Here is a 25674-nt window from a genome sequence, read left to right on the forward strand (position 1 = left end):
CTCTACAGTCACAGTGAGGGGAATGGCTCAGAGACAGCAAGAAATAAACTAAGCTTTGTCATAGGGATGGAGCGTTATTGTACATATAGTGGGAACTTTACATACTGTAGTCAGTATGTGTGCCCTCAAGAACTGTCATAGGATCGTGAGACAGTCCTACGAGATTGGCAATTTCATGAGGGAAAAATATCTGCTCACGAAGACTGTTTACAAAAGAGGAATATGGAGATTTTAAGATCAAGATTGGATGTTTTTCTAAAAGATACACTCTAATTCAACCAGGAATTACTTCAGGGAAGGTATATGGCCTGTGTTATACAGGAGGTCAAATTAGATGATCACAATGGTAACTTCTGGCTTTATAATTTGTGACATGAGAAACCGATCCTTCATGCACAGAACTTACCTTCATGTTGAATGTAGCATGATTACAGGAATGCAGGTGACCATAGAAAGTCTGAGCACAGAAGCCCTAGGAAATCAACCAAAAAATGAAAACAATTAAGTGATTTATAGTTATGTAAATTACACTATTTTCTTATAAATACTAAGCTTGATTTTACTGTCATGTACAAAAATGCACGTCACCCAACATGCTAAAAATCAGCTACTGCACTTCTGCATTCATGACAAGGAGCAGATTTTTTTTAAAGATATATTATGATGCACATCTGCATCCAGAATTGTGGTTAGTAAAAAAGATGCATTAAAATATTGTCAGCTAATGGCTCTCACAAATCACTTTTAATGAACTAGACACATACAATTATAGTCCTTTGGAAAGCAGAGTGCCAACTTTCAGTGAATGCTTCAATAATGATTTAATAAAGTGTAGTGGTTTTATATATATTACTGTGATGCTGTATGATTGAAATATGACCATTTATATTATGGATATTGCCACTGTTATACAATTGCAACAAATCTTGTATAAAGTACATCATCTAAGGTATCAATGGAAAAGTTACAGTATATAAAATATGATTATCCTGGTTAAATCCATGTTTCATCTCTGTATCTAAAGTTATGAATATTGGCTATGAACGTATATCTTATACATGTAGTATTCCTGGGTAACACCCACCAGATAAGATTTACATCAAGGCTAGACAGCTTTGTGTGGATGGGCCATCAAAGACACTTAGTGCTCACAATGGGCCATAGAAGAAACTCATTCCACCCAGATAGCTCTTCCTGCAGATGCCTCAGCCTCCAAGGGGCCAATGGCCAACCCCTGTGAGTCATCAAGCCATATAAGGACATGCAATATGCTCATGTGATCCTGGACTCCATCTTGTGCCAGTAACTTTCCACAAACTGGGCTGTGAGCTTTGTTTGCAACAGTAAAATTCCAGGCACATGGCAAAGGGTAAAAAGAGCCCGGAGATATTTCCATTTTGCCTGTTTCCCGCCCTGATTCTCTGGACTGTGGATTTACAACAAAAAGGGGTATTTCAAACAAGGGTCTGAGGATCTTCCCCAATCTTTGGAAGTTACCAGCAAGACTTTACAAGCTAGTAGTCTATACCATCACTGCTACAAACCTGATATAAGGACTTTGCAGTTATTTGTATGTATATGATCTATTAATCATTATTAACTCTCTTTTCTTTTATTAATAAACCTTTAGATTTTAGTTACTAAAGGATTGGCAGCAGCATGATTATTGGGTAACATCTGAGTTATACATTGACCTGGCTACATGGCTGATCTCTTGGGATTAGAGAACGCTCTATGTGATGAAAGTGGTTTTCAGTAACCACCCCTCATGGAGTCCAGTGGCTGGGTGGTGAGACAAGGGTTGGAATGCCCAAGGAAACTGCATCTTTGAATTCCTGTTAACCAGTGTGGTGAGACAGAAGTTTACCTTTGTTACTGGCTTGGTATAATCTAATGAGAGAATAACCACCAGTTGGGGTAAGTTGGCCTGATTTCTCAGCAGTTTGTCCTGAATCTAGTATTCTCAGCTGTGATCCACTGAGACACAGTGACAATTACACACACACCTTTAATGTCTTCTTAAGAAACCAAAAACAGTGAAATCAAAATGAATTATCTTCTACTGCCCTCCCCAGTAGGCTATAGTTGACCTAGGGAGGCCAATAGTATAGGTCAGATGTCATCTCTGTGACAGCAGGCATCCAAACTACAATATCTCCTGCCTGGGAAATAAATAGCCAAGATGGGAGAAAGGAGCTAGTCAACCTATGCTCTTCAGATATGGGAAGCAGCCTACTGGCAAAGAGGTCAGCAGTCTGCAACCTGCAATGCCTTGTCCTGGGAACAGATGACCTGGGTCTTCAGGGGATGGAGGCCTGGCATAAACGGCTCCAAGTTTGCCTCCACTATGTCAGCCTGATCCCTCCCAGAGAGATCTAACCTCCCCCCTATTCCACACACCCTCAACAAACTACTCCCTTCCTCTGAAACCTGTCTCTTGGATATTGGGAGTGTTTACCAGAGCTCCCTGCTACCTTGGAGGGATGTTCCTGTCAAGGGCCTTCCCTGTTGGTAAGTTGGGCCATGGGGAGAAAAGACTCCCCCATCTTAATAAAAATGAGTACAAACTGACTCAAGGGGAAATAGCATTAAAATGCCTTCCATTAAAAACAGCCAAAGATTTTGGGAATGTATTATATGCTAAGAAACCACTCTGCACTTTGGGCAATATTTTACTGCTACTGGCATTGGAACCAATCAATTTTTGTTTATGTAAATATGACCAATAGCAAGAACTGCTACTGAGGTTACACAGGGTAATACCCTCTTTATTTTAATGCTCACTTTATCTGAAATTCTTATTTTAGCTGAATTTACAATCATTATGCTCAACCCAATGTTGTTATTTGGGGAAAATTTTAAACTTTGTTTAACCATTCATGAGTATGAGAGAGTGAAAAATTACAGGTTTTCCGTTGAGGAAACATTTTAATGTATTCTTTGGGGCATGGATAACTCAAAAATTGTTGAAATTCATAAGATAAACGTTCACAGCAAGATTAGTCCTAGTCTCTAGGCTAATTTGCAAAGAAAAAGAAGTACTTTTATGCATAGTATGGAATTTCTATTAAGTTTATAGTTATCTTACTCCCTTGCTGCAGACATATTCACAACACAGTACTTCATGCCATCTTAACCCTGCTGGCCCCTGGTTCCATGACTCAACCAGTCCTTTCTCCCCTAGTCAGAAGTCCTCAGTCCTCCTTCCTGGAGCTGGGTTATAATCCTAACAGCCCCTTTACTTCCTGCAGGACCCGGTCTTTCCCCACACAGCACTCACCTACTGTTGCTTCCTCAGGCCAGCTGTAGCTTCCCAGACTTCTGTTCTGCCTGACACTCCTAGCCCTACCTAACTGAAATGTTAGGAGCTCTGCCTCTCTCTTATGTCCCTAAGCCTGGCCTGAGTTAGTCACATGACCTCATTATTACTCATCCTCCCCACCTGGGAAGGTGAGCTAAGCATGTTGCAGGTGAGGCTGAGGCCCATCTCCCCTTATTGGATCTGCGACAAGGACCGCACACACAAAAATTATAATACAGCAGTTGCCCAGTAGATATGGCACTTCTTTTGGGATTCAAGAGACCTAGGTACTATTCTAGGCTCTGCTGCTAGCCTACTGCGTGACCATGGGCAAATCACATCACCGCTCTGTGCCTCAGTTTACCTAGCTGTAAAATGGGGGATAATGATATTTGCCTCCTTTTAAAGAGCTTGGAGATCTACTGTTGAAAAGCACTCTGCTGGAACAAGGTAATATTCTCATGGAAATTTTGCAATACAAATATAACAATAAAAAAAAGAAAAATAAACCATTACAAAATTCCATTATCTAAACTTCAGTTATAGGAAGAAAAAGATTCACACATCTAATTCTCTACTTGTGTAACTCCATTGTCTTCAATCGACACACAGCAACAAAAAATTTGGCCCTATATATTTAAAAGATTTATAAATAATCAAATTACCACCCATAAACCCTGATAAAAAAGAAAATTTAAATATTCATTACCCAATTATGAATTCTCTCTTAGCAGAGAAACATTATTACACACAATCCCCAGGGTAGATAGTGATAGATAAATTAAATTTGATAAAGATAATAACATAATAGGAAAAGGGAAGAGTGTAACCGAATATTCATGAAAAGTCTGGTGAATAAAAATTCTGAGACTACAAAATCTAACTTGTGCTCTAGTGGCACTGTCAAGCCACATGTCAAGGCATTTTTTGCATCGTAGTCATGGAAAATATACTTTGGCCCCTTTAAATTAATGTGTTGCCTGGTAGGATGAAGGGCAGTGACTTGCACTCTGATATATATATGCTAATATTTTTAAAAATCCATCTTTTCACAATGACGGGAATTCAGCAGAAAAAGACAAGAAACATGTGACACAATACCCCTGAATGAGCACTTCTTGACTTTCTTTCTAGAAAGATCCCAATCTTTATCACCAATGAATAAAACAGACAATGGTCTTGTAAGGTATTTCTAAATAGTGTCCCTGAAGAGTAATTACAACGCCACTAGATTAATCATAATATGTACTGTATCAGCAGATCAAATGTAATTGCTAATAATAACTGCAAATAAATCTATTATATTTAATCTAATATTTCATAATTTACACTTTATTGTTCCTTTCAGCACCTCCAGTATTGGTAAGATTTGTACTCTAACTGCATACATAAAAACTGTATGACTGCACCTGCAAACCCTTACTAATGAATATAGTGCTTACTACAGTGAACAGCCCCATTGAGGTCAAGAGGTAATAAGTATTTTCAGGATTAGAGCCCATGTTAAGAAAACATTAAGTTTGCAAAGTTGAGCACTCAAAAGTGAATTAATGATGCACACATAACCTTAACATTGCCATACATTCTGCTTTGGTCTTTAATTATTTGATTGTATATTAGTATATCCTCAGGACTCTGGTTTCATTCAGTGTGAAATTCACCCCATGCAGACTCTGCAAGGGGTTTAAGTCCCAATTAATAAGTATTTTGAATGTCCTATGTCCAGGGTGAATTTCACACAGAGTTAAGAGGAGGAGCCCAGTGGAATAAGTTAGGCAGGGGGCCTGCAGAACAGGCTTTTGTGGAGCTCCCACTAAGGCAGTGTGGTTCTGCAGTGTCTTCAGGGCAGGGTCTCTTTGCAATTAGCATAATCTGGTCCATACAGTATGAGAAGTAATTGTTAAAGGCCCAAGACTATCCCATAGCTCATGGTTACAGCACTCTCCTGACAGCTCCCCATCTGGCAGAAATAGGAATTGAACCATCCACATCTCAGGTGAGTGCTCTAATCACTGTGCTAAAAGTTATAAGGTGGCCAACACCAACACCACCTCCTCTGGACACATTTTAAATGGGACTGGCTACAGTAGGCATGCTCAGAGGCTGCCTATCAGATCAGGCCCTGCACACAACTTAGGTTGCTGAACATATCTAGTCTTTCCCTGGTTTGTGAATGGTTTTGGGGCCTAGGTGGGAGATAAGTGTCTGGGTGCTTACAGTGAAGCAGCAATGCCCAGAGGCGGGAACTTTTACTCTGAACACTTAGGCATCAAGTGAGTTTAGGTGCCTATAGGGTTCAACAAGAGCTTTGTGAGTTGCAGTGGAACCAAAACTGGGACTTAGGCACCTCAATCTCAGACCTATGTTAGAGGTTTAGGTGCCTAAGTTCTATCATGGATCCCACCCTACATGCCTTCTCTGGTTGAGGGCTGGGGTGGCAGAGAAGATGCAAACATTGTTGGCACTCCAGTACTTTACACTTTACTGACAGTACTTCTTGCCACCAAGAAAGCAATGAGGATGCCCAACATTTGACCAAACCTCTCCATTTACAAGAGTGTTAGAGGCAAACTCTAGACCACAGTACTTTGCCTCATATAACGAGGAAAAGATCTGTTAGAAAGACAAGATCTTATCCCCCCATCAATATTTTGGAAGATTCTCTGATTAGGGTCCGAAGTTCCTGAGACATTATTGTCATAATTCCAATGACCATCAAACTACGTCTCTCCAGCGAGAGAAAAATAAAAGAGAAAAATGTTTAATGTAGAATTCCAGTTTTAAAAGAGCAACAAATTTATCCAGTTCCCCGCTAAGGAATGTATTAATATCCTTGGGTACAAAGCCCAGGAGCCTCCTGGGGCACTAAATTATGAAGAATACCATATTCATTGTTAAACTGAGTCACCAGACTTTTGATATCTTTGAAATTTAAATTTGTAAAACTGGGTTTTCCTCCACTCTCTTTGAATGACTAGCTGGTAGCCACTTCCTTTTATTTTGTAGATTTGCCATGAAACTAATAATCATAAAGAAAAACTACACAGCAGTAACGTTCATATAAAGAAAACAAGTATTAAAAGTGAAGCATTTGTTCATAAAAATGGATATAAATATTCTTTCATTTCAAAGCTTTAAACTATTTAAATTTAAACTAAACTATTTAAAATAAATTAGAATCAGTGTTTATAAATAACACAGAAACATCTCCTGGTGCTTATCAAACTGTTAGCTTTCACTAAACATAGCTGTTAATTGCCTGTCTGGGATTAGAGTCATCTGAATGATCTTAAAAGACCCTGATGATGCTTCTATTTTTAAACCTCAGCGTAGCACAAAAGAAAAGGTAGCTTCAGAAAGCATTTTGCCATTTCCTTGGAGGGGAGAAGCTAAAATAGGTAACCTTGAAGCAATCCTCACAGAACGCTGAAACAAGGAATCCGAATTCAAATAATTTCTTAGGTCTAATTTACACCACACAAAAAGCCAGGGAATTCAGTGCCACAGGTGAAATTCTGTTCTAATTCCTTCTTGCTATTGTGTGATGCATATCAAGGCAAAACAGGTTAAGGACAGAGATTTCAGCCCAGCTCTTCATTTCTTTTCATCTATGGAATTAAGTTAGACCATTAACTGCTTACCACAGCAGTTGCGTTTTCCTAATATGTATTTAATTGCCAGTTTAACAAAATCCATTGAGCTATTTTTGATTTATGAGAGTGTGAAAATAATATTGTTCTGCATGTTTTAAAGTGCTGCTCAATCATTTTGAAGGCTTTGATAATTTAAACTCTTTTTGGACTTAGAATGTCAGACCACGGGCGATAGACTTCCACAAAGAATACATCCTTTACAGGGCTGAAAAGTTTGGTTGAGAAATGTTATAATTTATTAAATATAATGTGCAATGTAAGCGCAGTACATCATTTTTTGATATAATCCATTATGATCTTTTAGATACATACATCTGAGCATATCTACACCTATTTACATGGACAGAGATTCAAATATGCAGGACTTCTTGGCCCTCCCGGGAGTTCTAGAGCCTTGGTGAGTGCACTCAGAAAAGCATTTACACAGCAAAACGCTCATCGGTATTTTCACTGGGCTTTGTGATTTGGAAAGAATGCTATGATCCCTGAGTGCACCTTAAAGCAAATACACATGAGCCAACGAACACATCCTTTCTTCAAATAACCATATGCCTTACACGTTCAAATAGGAAGTCCTAACATTTCTACTCTAAAACTAAAACAAAACATATTTATTAATTAAAATAAATAATACCTTGCACTTATATAACACTGTTCAGCAGAGGATGGACTTTACAGAGGATGCCCTGTGAGGTAGGTAAATAGTAGTATTATCTCCATTGTACAGGTGGAGTAACTAAGGTACAGAGTGATTAAGTGACTTGTCTAAGGTCACACATGAAGTCTGTGGCAGCGTCAGGAAACAAGTATTGGGATACCATTACAAGCAACTAAACATTAAAGCCCTAAAACTGAGACACCCCTCAAAATGCATTCACTGGAAAATTTCGACTGAAGGTTGTTTTTTGTAATGTTGACACTAAAGAATCATTGTGTTTTCTGTAACTCTTCCCCCACAAAGAGATAGAAGATATATATATATATATAGTGAATATGATATTGAAATATCAAAATGAATAATTGTTAAATGGTAAGGGTAAAAGTTTTGGTAGATATTAATAATTTGTAATAATTGACAGTGAGTGAGTTTAAATGAGGTAACATTTGGGCCTTGCCGGCATAAGTGTAGTTTTGCCAATTCTTCTTTTACACAGAATTGCCAATCTGCTTAAAATGATGTTATTGCTGATAGAACAAAGAGAATGTTGTTCCGGAAGTTTTGAGGTAGACACATACAAACCTGTAGCAAGAAGTAGTATTTTACTGAGAAAACCCAGGATATAAAAACTGCAGAAAAACAGCAGAAAAAAGGCAGGAGTTGGGTACATTAAAATGTCCAGGTTACATAAAGAATTAAAGGGTGGCTATGATAAAAGCTGATTGGAGAAAATAAATATGGAATGTGAAAATGTATAAAAGAAGAGAACAGGGCCCAAATCAGAGAAACAATGGAAGGAACAGGTCTGAATGACCAGACGAAGAGATCAGAGGAGGCAATAACCAGCATGAAATACAAGTTAACTTTCCCTGTGCCCCGGAATTAGGAAGTCTGGGCCCTACACCTATTCTGTTTTGTCTGATATTATTTTCTGGCATAAATATATGTTCAGACACTATAAGTAACATGAATTCTGTCTGAAACTGTATAACTAAAGGCGAGAATTGATTAAGTCTAAATTGGGTGGACTTGTGACTCGGTTTCCCCATTTTACACCCTCCCCTCCAACACAACCTACATCTCTCAGCTTTCACACCCATGTTTCAAACACAAGACCAGCCTTCCCTTCAACAGGAAAAAAAAATCTGCTAGTGAACCGCCATGGTTGGGAACGTAAGCACAACAAAATTAAGATTCCATAATATTAATTCTGTCACTTTGCACATAAATATTATGGCCCACCAAGTGACATTGGCGCAATTTTTATAATGAGGGTGATGAAAGCCATTGAACCAAACTGTAAACCCTGTACATAATGGAAACCACTTTAAGCCAGTGGTGCTGCTGCACCCTCAACACCCCTCGATCCAGCACCCCTGGGCACATCTTTGAATTGACTTATACAATACCACTGGCAAAAGATCATTATGAATATGGAAGGAACTAAGGTAATCTGGCTTTGGGAGCACTTATTTCTGACTTTCCTCACTTTTGTGCATTTGAACTTCCCCTTAACGTAGCGTTAACATAGCTTTTGCATTAAATATTCTTCCAAGATATAACTGTTCAAACTTATTTTTCTTAATTGGGAAGAAAAATGTGCTTCCAGGCCAAGACCTTGAATGCTAAGTCAGTTCAAAGTGAACCTTGGAGGCTCTCCTGGCAAACCCTGAAAACAGGAGTTTGTAACAGAAATACAGAAAAGACCCAATTCATGCCTCATAATATTATCTGACTCCACAATAAATATTTCATGAATTAAGAAAGTTGAAAAAGCCTTTCTGTTTGGCTTTGTTCTTGAGATGAAAGAGAATTATCTTTTTGTCTTCTCCCCACACTTGGATTTCTAATACTGCAGTCTGCTAAAACCCTTAACCAGAGGCAGTATTTGAACAGACGCGACCACGTAGGATACTGTCTTCTATGAACTCCTGCAGGATTCATCAGCTTCCAACTCAACAGAAAAAAGTTTCAACAAACCAGAGGAATGGAAGAAATATGGTTTTGTAACCTATTTACTAAACATTTACAGAGTTTCTGTGCATTGTTTAAACAACTATCTTCCCCAGAGAAGGTTTTAAAAATAGATGTAATTGAAAAACAGACTGCTGACAATTTGACCCTGAGGTCTTCTCCACCGTAGGAAGTCTACCTCTTTTTGACAAAAGGTGTCAAAAACTGTACAACCTTCCCTCGTGCAGCCTAGGACAAGTCAACGGAATTCAATACTTGTTGAATAGAAGTTTTCACCTTGTTTATCCAATATCTATAGTTCAGTCAACTTTGCTACAATGAGTGTTGAACTCAGTCGATCAAGTCCACACCAGAGGATAACTATTTCCAAAGATCTTGAGGGGGTAGAGTGGGAGTCATTTTTTAAACCTATAGCTCATTTTTCTAGACACACCTTTTCAACCAGTCCATCTGGTTCCAACTGGAAAAAAATAGTTGTGGTACTCTCCCATATGCCACCTACATGAGACACCAAAAGGTGAGATCATCATGAGACTCCTCTCACAACAGCTCTTCATATTTAGATCAGCCTTCCCTTGCTTATTTGGCTTTATCAGCAGAGAAATAGTGGATAATATTGACTTTTAAATCAACATTATTCTTCAGAGTCAACAATTTTTCAAATGAATAGGAACAGTTTGCATCCCTCTCAGAGTTATTGTTCAAGAATATCTGGAAACTCAGCCTCAGGCATTACTTGTACTAGTCTTTACTTGGTTCATGTTTGTTAGTTTACCCTTGCAGCTAGTTTACACTGAATCAATCCCATTGAATGGTAGGGGACCGTGAAATAACAGAGGTGCCATCTTTAAGGTAAGATATGAAACTGAGGCTCTGAGCACTTGGGTTCACAAAGATCCCATGAAACATTGAGAGAGAGAAGGTGTTAATTAGCTCTTCAGGATGGGGTTACTGATAAATCAAACCATGCAGGTCTAAATTCCACATAATCCTGCCTCTGAGGCTAGCACTCTTTTCTATTGCTCTTTAGGGCACCTCTGACTGCCAGCCCTCTGCCAACATTACTCTTTTGTTGTCCTCAAAGGGGCTGGGGGACTGATCTCCTCCTCCTCTGCCCCCGACTTGCTTTTCAGTCCAGGTTTTTCCCTTAATGCAAGGAGCACCAGGTGACCACATCCACTATCATGCAGTTTCAGAGGCGCTAGTGTCCTTAAACAATACATGAGTGTCTCTGGGGAGAGGAAAACCTCCAGAAGGAAGAGGGGTCCGGGACACACACCGGCAGCCAATGCTGTTAAAATTAGTGAAGGGTCATAGACACTTTCTAAATCATAGTGCAGAAGCTGGAAACCACTAGTTGTCCCAAATAGTACACAGTTGCTAAGGAACCAGAACAAATTTCTATTTACCACACTCAGGATTACGGGATGCCTTCATCTGGGCTCTCATTTTAACAGTACTGGCAATTTAAATGTCTCCAGGAACTACAGAACCCTACAGGGGGAGGAGTCAGCCATTGCCGGCTCCTCCTCCTGCTGAAGACCAGTGAAGGGTGGTCTGTATCTAGTAAGCTGCAAGATGAAGAAAGTTAGCACACGGTTCCGTCCTCACCCGAAGAACCCGGGGCGTGGGGGAAATAGAGATGGCCATATGGCTTGGGAGAGGAAGAGTGTAAGGTTGGATGGACCACCTCTTAAAAGACATCTGAGGAATTTATAGAGTATCAATGTCCTTGGGGAGGATATATGAAGAGCTGTAGTTGGAAGGACCTAAAGATTATACAAAGTGTTTATTCACCTGGTTGATGTCTGCAGACAACACTAGAAACAGAACCCATTCCTTCTTCAAATGGATTCTGAGATCTACATGAACATATCAGATTGCCTTTGCATTAAACCCATCATCCAATTTAGATGATTGCATTCCTCCCCCTGTAGTTTTAGTGGTCCACCCTAGAGAGGATCTGGAGAACAGTGCTCAATAAAGCTGGCCAGTGCCACCCTGCTAATCAGGGTGAGTGTGTCCCTTAGCTCTGCTCACTGCATGAGTGGGATGGGACCCTTCTCTCTCACAGAACAGGGTCGTTCATTTTTGTTGTAGATAAAGGTGACATTAAATGAACTCATGATTCCAAAATTCTGAAAAGCATACAAGAGTTTTCATGAGTTATGTTCAAGTGACATGGATATAACAGGTCTCTCTCATGTTCAGTCTTCCGAGCCTCAGAAGGAGCACTATAAAAAAAGATCAAATTAACTGAATTTGCTGATGGTGCCTAATAAGGGAAGTAGTGACCACAGTGAAAGCAGAAAGGAACACTTTATGTTAACCTTGTAAATGAGATGACATAAAGGTGGATGTCAATACAAGTAATACATAAGTGGACTTGAATTAAATATAAGAAATAGAGATGAGTTCAAACTGGAAAAATCTGCCAATTCTCTTTCCTCCCCAGATTTCAAGAGCAGGAGATTGGGATTCAAGTTCCCTGCCTTTAGAGTTTTGATTCTGTGTAAAACTAAATATAGGAAGAGTCTTATTTTTTTGGATGTGGTTCAAATGAAGCCCAAGTCTGTGGAAATCTAACAAAAAAGAGCTGATCCCATAAGATTTCCACCGTTTCTGCACACCTTCTAGGGTTGTAAATTCCTTGCCTGTGTCCAGTAATTGTATTTTTAAAGCTGTACACTTTATATCATCTCTACCTAGGACTCTCAATAAATAAATATATAAAATCTACAACTCAGGCTGGCAAAAATATTGCAAAATCTCTTGATTTTTCCATTTTATTTCCAGTTCAAATCTCTTGAAAAGCGCTCACCACATTTAGGCACCTTCAAACAAGAACCATAGCCTTGGTTCAGAATGCCAAACCGTTATCTAATTCTAATTCAAACCAGAACAGCACTTATTTGCCTGGCTTGAATAAACAAAACTAAGGTTCTTTAACTAGACAACCTAGCAAACATTGCAGGCAACCTACGGAAGAGTGTTTCTTAAAAAAAGGAACAGATAACTAAGGATGGCTCAAGGATAGGGAATGGTTAATGAGCCTCTTCCATTTTCAAAATGCCAGGGAGAATCCAAATCAGGTCAGTGGTCGCAAAGCTATTACCCATCTGACAGCTATCTGCTTTTTTAAAATCTCATTTTTACAAACTCATTAGCAACAATATTGCATTTACACTGTGCATTCTATTGTCAAACCTGTTCCATGTGGAACATAGCCCATCCAAGTTTAACATGGCAGATCGACGGAGAAAGAAGGAAGATTAAAAAAAGAAGCAAACAAGAAGCAGTATTTCCAACTATAAACAACCATGCCATTTTTATTAAAGCTTTCAGTAATAATTTGTAATTGGCATTTTATGCCTCTTGTGGCTTAGTGTTTGTCCTGGGCAATGATGGTCCAATAAAATATATTATCTTACCCACCTTGTTTGTTGTGTATCCTTTATTGTCATCATTAATCTACAAGGTGAGTTGATTGTGCTATAGATTTTCAAATGTATATGTTCAGCTCCTTCACCATCTAATTGCGGTTTGTTGGTTTATGAGCAAATAACATGTGATCTCAGTCCATTATCGTGCTGGGCAGATAGCCATAACCCCAATTGGCACCCAAATTAGCAGTCTCGGCAGAGAAACCCCGCACTGAATGGGAATGGAAAGTAAACCACTTGCTCACCCAGGGCTTTCTTCCTGAGGAATTGTGAAAGGTTCATCAAAAATTCCTAACGTTTGTCAAAGTTCAAAACGCTGAACTTCAAATGTTGTCAATGTTTTGAAACTCAGTCGATTTCAACCCACTCTAATCATTTGGTCGGGTTTGACAGATTCTTTGGGCGGCTTTGGAAATTTTCTTCTTATCTTTTATTTAAAATTTGAATATTTCAATTAAATGTCAGTATAACAGTGACAGGATATGCTTCCCATTAAATTTAGTCCTAACCACATCCTGATTTAATAAATTCCTAGGCCTACGACCTCTGAATTTGTTCAGCCCAGGATACAGTTAGCACTTAAAAAAGCAGCATCCTCACGATCATGATTACTGTACATTGCAATAGATGTGTAGTAAATGTTTTTGGTTGAGATATTGAATTATGGAATGGGTCAGACCCTGAGCTCATTGAAGTTAATGGCAAAATTCCTATCAGTTTTAATCATAGGACCTCATCCTGGAATCCTTGCTTCCACAAAACTCACATGGATTTCAATGTTGTATTACATATTGCAGTATCTCTCCCAAATCATTTAGGCTCAGATCCGGGAAGGTACTTAAACACACGCTTTAAACTTTAAGCACATGAAATCAATTGGACTAATCACATGCTTAAAGATAAAAGCACATGCTAAAGTACCATGCTAAATTGCAGCCTTAGGATTTTCAAAATGGCTCACTGCTGGCCTAACTCTGCTCTCATTAGATTGCCCACAGTTCACATCAGTGGGAACAGAATTAGGCCAGCCCGGAGTGATTTTGAGAGTCCCTTCCACATTATATAACCCATATAGCTCTCTGATCACACTGCAGGAAAATAATTTCTAATTTTTATATTTTGTGGTTACTTAAAAATATATGCAATTGAGTTTAGCTTTGTTCATATTTCCCTGTAAAGAATACTTCTAACGTAAATGAAAAGGGAATTTCTGTTTCATTTTTTGTATGATGACTAAATTCACAGGAGTATAGACTATGTAATTATCCCTACAGTCTTCAAAACCACATTCAGAGAGGGGTGAAACCAGAAAATCTTACACAGGCTGTAATGGGAGAGCACTAGGGTTGCCAACATTCTACTGGCACAAAACCGAATACCCTAGCTCCGCCCCTTCCCTGAGGTCCATCCCCCTTCCCCGCCCCTTCCCCGAGGCTCCGCCCCTGCTCATTACATTCCCCCTCCCTCAGTGGCTCGGTCTTCCCCACCCTCACTCACTTTCACTGGGCTGGGGCAGGAGATTGGGATGCGAGAGAGGGTGAGGACTTCAGCTGTGGATGCAGGCTCTGGGGATGAGGGATTTGGGGTACAGGAGGGGGTTTGGGCTGGGGCAGATGGTTGGGGTGTGTGTGGGGGGGTGAGGGCTCCAGATGGGGGTGCAGGCTCTGGGGTGAGGCAAGGGATGAGAGGTTTGGGGAGCAGGAGGGGGCTCAGGGCTGGGGTAGTAGCTTGGGGTGTGTGGGGAGGTGCAGTGTGCAAGCTCCGCAAGGGAGTTTGGGTGCGGGAGGGGACTCTGGGCAGGGGCGGGGAATTGGGGTGTGGCAGGGTCCAGGCGGGACTTACCTGGCTCCCAGGAAGCAGCCACCAGGTCCCTGCAGCTCTTAGGTGCATGGGCGGCTAGGGAGGCTCCGTGCACTGCCTTGCACCTGCAGGCACCACCCCTGCAACTCCCACTGGTAGTGGTTCCCAGTCAATGAGAGCTGCAGAGCCGGCACTCGAGTGAGGGCAGCGTGCGGAGCCTCCCTGGCCGCCCATGCGCCTAGGGACTGCAGGGACCTGGCCGCCACTTCGGGAGCCATGAGGAACCAAGGCAGGTAGGAAAGCCTGCCTTAGCCCCAGGCCCCTGCTGTGCCACCGACCAGACTTTTAACAGCCCAGTCAGTGGTGTGTTTTATGACTGGGCATTCCGGTCAAAAACCGGATGCCTGGCAGCTCTACCCACTCCTTGTCGGCAACTCCAGTCCTAGAAGCCAGACAGGAACTCTCTCTTTTCTCCCCTGTTCCCTGCTCACACTGAGCAGCTGTCTGTGGTCCTGCTGCTCTTTCAGCCAGCCAGTAACACAGCCCTCTCCCTTCCAGCTCCAGACAGAAACTAACTGCTGCTCTATTCTGCAGCTCCTTTTATATGGCCCTGCTGGGTCCTGACTGGCTACTCCTTGCTACCTCTCTCATTGGCTGCTTCCCCACAACCACTCTAGGCTGACTGGAGGACTTCTCTTCTGCTCCTCTCTGGGAGGGGGTGTGGCAGGACCGTGAGGCCTCGAGCAGGGGTCACTGGGCCTAGTCTACCTGATCACATAGCCACATCTCATGGCAAAGAAAATGTCAATGCCAGTTGCTTTTGATTAACATTTAACAAATAATGGGATAAGAGACCATTACTAAAATTATGGGTCAAAAAATAAAAACTGAGCTGAAGCACTTTCTCCTGACAGATTTCTTGCCTGTTACAGACAAAGTTGTCAAGACAAAAATGAGTTCTTCAAAACCTATTTAGCACCTGAAGAGAACAAGCACTGATGGGCCCGTGAACGCCACCTATTCGACCGCAGTGTTCCCAAGACGCTAGTATCATGGCATAAACCTTTAGTAAACAAACACTGAAAAGAATAACACTCCTTGAAGCATTTTCACAGTTCAGTGGTGAAATTGCAGCATGACTGCACCTTAGTTGGAGGGCATGTTTGCATGAGCACTTGCTAAGCTGCAAGCTGGGGTGAATATCTACAGCGCTCCAGCATGCTGCACACTAAGTATCCGTGTGGACCCTGTTGCTGTACACTAAACATTTCCTAACGTGCACGGATGTACTGCAATCTGAAACAACCGTATGTCACTGTATATACATGAAAAGAAAAGTTTATTTTTGAAATCTGACTTTTTTGGACATTGGGGAGGGAGTCTCTGACCAAATCTATTCTGCTTAGGTCTTACACTGTATAAAATATTAGATGCATTATTTCAATATTGCAAAAGAACAATATTGGCCTGATCCTGCAGTCCTTATTCAGGCAAAGCTCCCAGGAACTCAGTGGACTCTGTTGCTGGACAGTTCCTTACAGTATGTAATGGAAAATAGAAAACATAAGCAGCAGACTCACATTATAGTAGATCTATCATTTTATGTAGTCTTAGACAAAAGAATTTCAGCCTTAGGGTTTTACGAGTTATTAAAGGCAGCCAGCTCCATAATTGTTAGTGCAATAATCTCATTGACACATACAAGTTAGGAAATAGAGGTCTCATTAACAAAGCCTCTAGTCTTTATTAGATCATATAAATAACCAAGAAAGCCTGCAAAAGATCGATTACAGCCTTTAAAACGTTTACAGAATTTGTGTTTAATTAAGACCATTTTAATATGCAAATCAAGTCTAATTATCCTCATTTATTAATGTTAGTCTGCCTGGGCTCTGAACAGCTTCAGCTGTAGATATGGTAACTGCATCCTATTTTTGTTGTTCTTTCTAAGGGGAACGGCAGAGGAAACAATCCAGTTGTGCCACCAGTATGTACGAGGGCTTTCAAAACTGCATTTCTGTTTACCATTTGGAGAGAAAGGTCAAAAAAGTGCTCAGTGTAGCATAAAATCTAGCTGAAATGTTATGCATTTCTTCACCCACTATTTTTCGGAGTGCTTTAATTAATGCATTTCCTTCAAAGTAAGTGATCCCTCTGGGAGCTTCTTTTGATGAAAATCTGCCCTTCTTCAGCGCAGTGATTGAATAGATTGGTTTATAACACAGAGCACTGTCAATTAGAAGTTGATATCGGGGCCCCTCCATCCCCTGGAAATGGAAGCCTCCTACGTTGAGAAGCCAAGGCCTTATGGCAAAGTCCTAGGAAATTAAACACAAAGCAAACAAGAGCATGAAGAACACAACAGCCTTCATCAACATGAAGGGAGCAGAGGCTAGTGGGGAATAAAAAGCAGGAAGTGGGGGAACAAATGTCTGTATTTTGATACCTTAAGAATGAAAATTAAAGCCTAAAATCCCACCTGAATTTGTTTCAAGAAAAAGGTAGGAAGAGCCAGAGCTGAGTGTTTGTAAAAATGGTCTTCCTTTTTCCCCCTCCCCTCCCCACTCCACTATTCTCCTGCCTCCAGCGTGAACTCTTAAGTCTTCACAATCCAGAGAAGCATTAGCCATTGTTCAGTATTGATTTGTTATTGAAGGCTTAGGGGTTTTATGCAGCGGGGAAAATGTGAAATGCTTCTGTTTGCCACATGCCCCATTCTAAAATCTATGTCTCTATTTTCTTTTCTTGCATTGTCAATAGGTGGTCTTGGATAGCTCAGCTGGCAAAAGCAGAGGTTTTCCACCTTTGATTCTTCTGTGACACCATACTAGACACTTTTAAATGTTCTGGGAAAATAACATTGCATAGAAAAACACAGGCAACCACTGTAGGTTCCTGCTTTTAGAGATAAAGAGATCAGAGCAGGAAAAAAAACCCAAGATTTCACAGACAAATAGTCTTGTGCAGCCCCCATTCCTGATGAGCAGCAGTGCTGTGAAGGCTGGTGTTGCCCCCAGATTCATGAGTGGCTAGGCAATGAGCAGACAAAAGAAGCTGGCCTTTCTGCCTACCACAGAGCCCTGACTGGCTACACAGCTAGAAGGAAATCCAGCTGCCAGCGGTTTCCAATTGGAGAATGAGGATGCAATTAGAGAAGAGACTTTAAAGGCTGCTGGAGAGGGCACATAGGGGCATATAAGCCCAAATGGAGTCTAAGATCCGGCTCTAGGGGACAGGCACAAGGAGCAGCGTGAGTGCATGGTCCCCGTGAGCCTGCATCACATCTAAGGATCAGTTCCTGCCCAAAGGGAAGAAGGTGCCTTAATCCAGGACTAATGAGCCATGGCTGGAGGGGCTGTAGAGCCTCTTTGTGACTGATGGAGGGAGAGTTCTTTTTAGGCATCTTGGATTTATGCCATTCTCCAACTGACTGTTCTTTGCAATGACACAGGGTTCTGCACATACTAAGAGAGCACTGGGACATTCTTCTGTGTTGGAGCAATTCCTGAGTGAATTCCTGCCTTCTGAAAGGTTGCAAGAGTTTGGAACAACCGTGTACCGGATGGGTGCTCCTATTACACTCTCATTTTCTACTGTAAGTTATTGTTTGTAATCAGAGACTTTGGCACTTTCTGGAATTTATTATACGAGAATATATGGCTGGGATTTTCAAAGGTTCCTAGAGACCTAGGAAGCCTAAATCCCACTAAGGTTATATTTACACAACAACTGGAAGGCAACAATGAAGCATGTGTAAGCCTACCTGAGCTAGCTTGGATTGAGTTAGCGTGCCAAAAATAGCAGTGTATCTGCAGTGCTATAGGCTGGCCTCTGAAGTACAATGCCACCCAGGACTCTAAGTATGTACTCTGGAAGTCAGTAGCGTAGTTGTGGCAGGAGAGGCTATTTTTAGTGAGCTAGCTCCATAAAATCTAGCGCCATAAAATCTAGCTCGGGCATATGCCTACACATGCTTTTCCAAACTGCAGTGTAGACACACCCTGAATGTCAATAGAATTCCCTATCAAACAAAAAAGCAAACGGAGTGCATTTTCACATAATCAATGCAAACCCAAGCTCCTCACACCCAAGAGGAGAAGCTGGAAGGTAAACTCTACCTACTTTCAAAGTGAAAAAGTTTTCTTTCTATCCATTGGCGAGGCAAAGCACAACTACAGCTACTATATACTGTCCAACCCTGACTTGTAGGGACCACCTCTGGGGAAAAAGGGGTATTTAAAAAAAATAAATCACTCTTTAGCCACAGTATTTTTCTCATTTCTGCTGGTTAGTCCAGCTTGTGTAGGGATGCATAGCTCCCGAATCGCCAGCCCATGGGCGCGGCAAACTGCTCCCATGGCTACGAGGCAGGAGTGACCTTCAATCCAGCGTTTGTGTTTGGGAAACTTATTTGGCTGATTTGATTGTACCCTCGCAGCTGGTGTTCACGCGCTCAAGAGATGGGTTCGTTATCTTATGTGCATGTATACTGCCTGGCTCTTCTATGCGCAAGAATGTAACCACTAAGAAGAGTTGTAAACAAAGTAAGGAGAGAAATAAAAACCCCAGGAAAAGTTTTCCTGGGAGGCTTTTTGCAAGAGGCTTGAAAAGCTCTCTAGCTACCACAGACCTGGCGTTCTGTTTCCTTTCCTGCGTCGTCACCACAGCTGGTGACCCCGACGTGATACCCCTCTACTCACCGGCTGGATACGCCGAGCGCGCCCGCGGCTGTTTGCCGCCCCTTATTCGTGAGTATGGGGGGGAAACTTTCCAGTGCCCAGAAGGAGCACGCAAGAGAGTTACAAGAGATTATACGACAGCGATCATGTGTCGCTGTCCCGGTCGCTCATATTGAGGACCTCCTAAGGGAAATAGATCGCCAGTGCCCCTGGTATCCAGACTGCGGGTCATTGCAGCTTTTTGATTGGATACAGATTGGGATCACCTTGTATAGTAAACCCCGTGCCCCAGTTCAGTGCCTGCTGCTCTGGCAGCGTTGTAAGGAGGCACTGGAGGGGATCGGCCCCAACCGCCCCAAGCCGGTCCCCCTTTTGCCCCCAGGTGATGGGCCACCCCCCTCCTGCCCACAGCTGACCCTCCCTGCGCCGCCGCCCGTGGCGGCGCCCCCCTGCCTACCGGTCGGGCAGGGGGGCGCTGTCGCCGCGGCGGTGCGGCAAGCGCGTGAGGCCGGTCTCTTGACCGATGAGGAATCCAAGTGTGGGTTCGAGGCGTTTCCCGTCTCTTGGCGGGATAATGGAAATGGGGGGCAGATAGTGGACTGGGAGGCTCTCCCCTACTCAGTTCTGCGCGAGCTCCGCAAGGCAGTTCGTGAGACCGGGGTGCGGTCCACTTCACCCTGGGGATCTTGGAAGGTGTGTCAAACGGTTACTTCTTGCTCCCCCAAGATTGGAAAGACATGTGTCGCATGGTGCTGTCTCCCGCGCAATACGTTGTGTGGGATAGCGAGTACCAGCGAGAGGCGCTTGCAGCAGCAGCGCAAGGTGGGGGGGCTTATCTTGCTGAGCAGTTATATGGCACAGGGCAGTTTTCGAGCATCCCCGAGCAGGCGGCGGGCACGCCCCGGGTAGCTTTTCCCATCATTGGCCAGTGTGTCCGTCGCGCGTTCCGCAGGGTCCCCGCTGCAGGCGAGTCCTCTAAGTCCTTTGCGGTTACTCGGCAGGGTGCCACCGAACCATTCCACCAGTTTATTGACCGCCTCCAAGAGGCAGTCCAGAGGCAGATTGATAACCCGCAAGCCCAGACTGAACTAATGATAAAATTGGCTTACGAAAATGCCAATGCAGACTGCCGCCGTGCCATGCAGGCAGTGGTCGGGCGCCCCGGGTATACCCTGGCAGAATTGCTGCAGGCGTGTGCTGACGTAGGCACTCAGACCCATCAGATGGCCCTGCTGGCAGCTGCCCTGCACAAGGGGCAGAAGCCTCAGGGGAACTGCTTTAACTGCCAGAAGCCCGGACATTTTTGGCGGGAGTGTCGGGCCCCTGCGGGGGGCATGTGTAAAAACAAACCCAAGCCCCGGACAGACCAGAGGCCCCGCACGCTGTGTCCGAAATGCAAAAAGGGCTACCATTGGGCTGCGCAGTGTCGCTTGGCCGGGGGTGACAGCCGGGTCTTGGCTGCTAACCGAGACAACCCCCCGGGAAACTAGTAGGCGGGCCTGCGACCAGCCCGAGACCCAAGGCCGCGCCCCTCTCCGTGCACGACGCCCCCGCCGCCACAAGGGGCAGTGCGGGGATTGACCTTGTTAATCAGGAAAATATGGATATCACTCTCCCCGGGGAGGTCCTCCTCATGCCGTCCCAGATTCAGGGCCCGCTGCCGGAGGGCATGGTGGGCCTTGTCCTACCCCGCTCGTCCGCCAGCAAGCAGGGCCTGTTTGTGGTGCCTGGGGTGGTGGATTCGGACTATGGTGGAATTATCCATGTTCAACTGTGGAGTCATCTCCCGAAACGGCTGTTTCAGGGAGATGCCTGGGCGCAACTCATACTTGTGCCCTACTCCCTTCCGGCAGGGGGAAGAAACGTTCCCCGAACCGGAGGCTTCAGGTCCACCGACCAGCGCACTATTCACCCACAAGTGGCAGCAGTTGTTAAAGACATTGGAGCACCCCAACCCAAACGCATTTACTGCCTCAACGATCAGCCGTTCGAGGGTGTTATCGACTCTGGGGCAGACATTACCGTCATTGCCGCTGCGCAGTGGCCCGCCCATTGGCCCACAGAGCAGGCTCCGGCAGTTTGGGGTGTGGGCGGGGCACAGGACTCACAACGAAGTGCCCGATGGTTGGAGGTTAGGGCGCCCCAAGGCATCCGCCGCGCCCGTATCCAGCCTATCATTCTCCCCGTCCACCTCAACCTGTGGGGCCGTGATTTATTGACACAGTTCACTGCCACCATCCATATCAATGATTAGGCATACGGCCCTCCCCCTCCGTTGGCTCACTGACGAACCCGTATGGGTTGCGCAGTGGCCGCTTCCTTTAGAAAAGCTGGAGGCCCTCCAGCACTTGGTTAATGACCAGCTGAAGGCAGGACGTTTGGAGGAGTCCACTAGCCCCTTTAATACCCCCGTGTTTGTGATTAAAAAGAAATCTGGCAAGTGGCGCCTCCTGCAGGACCTTCGCGCCATTAACAAAATTATACAGCCTATGGGTCCCCTGCAGTGTGGTACCCCTAATCCCAACCTTATTCCCTGTGATTACCGGTTATTTGTAATAGATTTAAAGGATTGTTTTTTTACCATCCCCTTGCACCCTGAGGACCGGGTGCACTTTGCCTTCACTGTTCCGGTTTTGAATCACTCCCAGCCCACTCCACGCTATCAGTGGAATGTGCTCCCTCAAGGCATGTTGAATAGCCCCACCTTGTGTCAGCATTTTGTTGCGCAGGCCCTACGGCCCTTCCGCGCAGCACACCCAGATGCCTTAATTTACCACTACATGGATGACATCCTGGTGGCTCACCCCGTCCTCCCTGATGACTGGCTGGACGAACTGCGCCACCAGCTTGCGGCGTGTGGCCTGGTTGTGGCACCGGACAAGATCCAGCGTCAGCCACCCTTTTTGTATCTTGGTCACCGCATGCTCCAGTCATATGCCCGTCCAGTTTGTCCCGAGTTGGTATTGCCCAACCCTCTTACGTTTGTACAGCTTCAACAGTTATTGGGGTCCCTTAATTGGATTCGTCCTTTTTGCCCTCTGACTACCTCCATGCTGTCCCCTCTTTTTTCTGGCCTTCGGCAGGGCCGTCTCCCCGGAGATATCATTCCCGTTTCCCAGGAACAGCGCCAAGCGGTCACCCTCATTAACCAGACCCTGGCCCAGGTGTGGGTCGACCGCCGAGAAAGGGAACAGCCCCTTTTTGCCATTTTGCTTCCCACACTCTCACAACCGACAGCTGTCCTCGCCCAGGAGGGGGCGGCAGCGCGTCTTCGTTTAATTGAATGGATTTATTTGACCCACTCCCCTCCGCATACTATTCAGACACTCCCTCAACAGGCCGCAGAGCTGATTTTTAAAGTGCGAGAACGGTCCCGTACCCTCTTGGGTTGGGACCCCGTTGCCATTATTGTCCCCATCCCGGCTAAAGACTGGGAACGCACTGTCTCTTGCAGTGCCACCCTCCAATTGTCTCTTGCTGACTATGTTGGGGAAGTTAAATATCACATTCCCCCTGACCCCCGTCTTTCATTCCTACAACAACGTTGCCTTCACCTCCGGCCGTCCTTGTCAACCGTCCCCATTAAGGATGCACTTACCCTTTTTACGGACGGCGGCCCAACACGAGGTGCGGTCAGCTGGCAGGTGCAAGGCACTTGGCAAGTCCGCTTTACCCTGCCTCAGCGCTCCCCACAGCGCGCAGAGTTGGCTGCTGTCATCCTGGCCTGCCGATGCTTCCAGGATGACCCTTTTAATTTGATTACTGACAGTCTTTATGTTACTAATGTTCTTAAGTCTCTTCCAGGTTCCTATGTGTCGCCCTCCTGTGATGACAATTTGTTGGCCCTTTTTCTTACCCTGCAACAGCTCCTTTCCTCCCGCTCTAGCCCACTGTTTGTGGCACACATTCGCAGTCACACCACACTACCGGGCCTATTAACAGAAGGCAACACGGTGGCCGACCAGGCGGTCAAATCGGTGGCCTCAATTTTTTCCTCCCCAATCGAAAGCCACGCCTTTTTTCATCAATCCGCCAAGGCCCTTGCCAAGCAGTTCACTCTCCCATTGTATCAGGCGCAGGCCATTGTTCGCCAGTGTGACCTTTGCGCTTCTCTCTCCAATAGCCCGGAGGTAGGGGTTAACCCTCGTGGAACCTCGGCCAACCAGCTCTGGCAAATGGATGTTACACATTTCCCTCCCTTTGCCCCCTGGCAGTATCTTCACGTGTGTGTAGATACCTTTTCCCATTATGTGTGGGTCACCCCCCAGAAGGGTGAGGCCTCTCGTCATGTTATTAATCACATGATTCGCGCTATGGCAATCATGGGTCACCCATCCCATCTTAAGACCGACAACGGCCCCGCCTACTGTAGCTCGGCCTTTGCCTCCTTCTGTACCACGTGGGACATTGTCCACACGTTTGGTATCCCGTATAACCCCACAGGCCAGGCCATTGTGGAACGAGCCAATCGTGCGCTCAAACAAGCCCTGGTCCGCCAAAAACAGAAAGGGGGGATTCCCGTAGGCCTTCCTCCCCGCCAGGAATGGCTGGCTGCAGTGCTTTTTACCCTGAATCATTTGAATTTGACTGACAACTACTCTGCAGCAGAATGTCATTTTCGCAGCCACCAGGCCTTGCCTCGCCCCCTTGTTAAATATCGCAAGGCCCCAGACCCTCAGTGGCATGGCCCAGTGCCCCTTATAACGTGGGGACGAGGGCATGCTGCCGTTTCTCTTCCTACAGGTCCGTTGTGGGTCCCGGCGCGTAACGTCCGCCCGTGGCACGGCGATGGCCTGGCACCAGGGACTATCGAACCCCATTCCACAGTTCAACCTACATCTGCAGGATCCCGAGCGTCCTCGCCAGCGCCCCCCGCGGGGGCCCCCGCAGCGCATAACCTGGGGACAGGTTAAAGCCCTTTCATTGCAGGCCGAGCAGCTGCAAGTGCAGCAGCAGCTAGAACCTACCGCAGAAAATTACCTTGTGACATTGTTAGCTTGCCTTAATGCTAATTCACTCCTTATTTTGTGTGTATTGGGGAGTTTCCTGTTGGCCCCTAGCTGCCAAGGCGAACCCCAGATGGAGCAGCGGCTGCAGTTTAACACCTGGGTCCACCTGGCAGAAGTATTAAATCAATCTGATTTCTGCCTGGCCGTTGCCCCGGAAATGCAAGGTCTGTTAAGTACCTGCCTTGTTCCTGTCTGTAAACCACCCAGCAACATCTGGGGTGTGAGACAGTGAAAGAAATGTGCTGTTTTAAGCTTGCTGATAATAGTTTTGTATGCAATAGCAAATTGATATGCTGAAATGCTATGCTTAAGTCATCCGCCAAGACGTTTTTCTTCCTTGGTAGGATTATATTTAGTTATAGCCACCCTTAGAGTGGATGAAGACCCTTTTATAGTATGGGGTCCTAGTTTTGATGTTTGATGTTTTATTTTGCTGCTTTGTTTAATGTATACCCAATCTAGTGGCATTGTGTATGCTACCCTGCGAGAGTGTTTTGTTTAAACACCGCATTTATAAAATAAAACAGGGGGAGATGTAGGGATGCATAGCTCCCGAATCGCCAGTCCACAGGCGCGGCAAACTGCTCCCATGGCTACGAGGCAGGAGTGACCTTCAATCCAGCGTTTGTGTTTGGGAAACTTATTTGGCTGATTTGATTGTACCCTCGCAGCTGGTGTTCACGCGCTCAAGAGATGGGTTCGTTATCTTATGTGCATGTATACTGCCTGGCTCTTCTATGCGCAAGAATGTAACCACTAAGAAGAGTTGTAAACAAAGTAAGGAGAGAAATAAAAACCCCAGGAAAAGTTTTCCTGGGAGGCTTTTTGCAAGAGGCTTGAAAAGCTCTCTAGCTACCACAGACCTGGCGTTCTGTTTCCTTTCCTGCGTCGTCACCACAAGCTTGGATCCTTTCCTTGGAGACGCTGGACTGGACCAATCAGGTAGTGAACTAAATTTCTGCCAAAAATTTGAAACCATCCAATAAAAATGAGAATAGTCCTCTCTTATCATTCAATCAGGGAATGAGGCAAAACTTCTAATGGGGAAAATGAATTTGACCAGCTCTGTTAGGCTTGTGCCCTTGCTTTAATGAACCACTGTTTTTTGCAGGGGGTAGAATCACTTGGTGTCTGCCACCTGCACTACAGGCTGCTGT

The 25674-nt window shown here is 44.4% G+C and overlaps 1 protein-coding gene across 1 annotated transcript in view; it reads right to left on the reverse strand.

The window, feature by feature from the left end:
• The window catches only part of SPAG16 (sperm associated antigen 16), a 774791-nt gene that overhangs the window by 171655 nt on the left and 577462 nt on the right, over positions 1-25674 (reverse strand). Inside the window, exon 14 of the mRNA XM_054044528.1 lies at positions 407-472. Coding sequence (XP_053900503.1) covers positions 407-472 — 66 coding nt within the window. The remainder of the gene's footprint in view (positions 1-406; positions 473-25674) is intronic.

This window comes from Malaclemys terrapin, chromosome 11, assembly GCF_027887155.1.
Source record: "Malaclemys terrapin pileata isolate rMalTer1 chromosome 11, rMalTer1.hap1, whole genome shotgun sequence".
In the NCBI taxonomy this organism is placed as follows: Eukaryota; Metazoa; Chordata; order Testudines; family Emydidae; genus Malaclemys; species Malaclemys terrapin.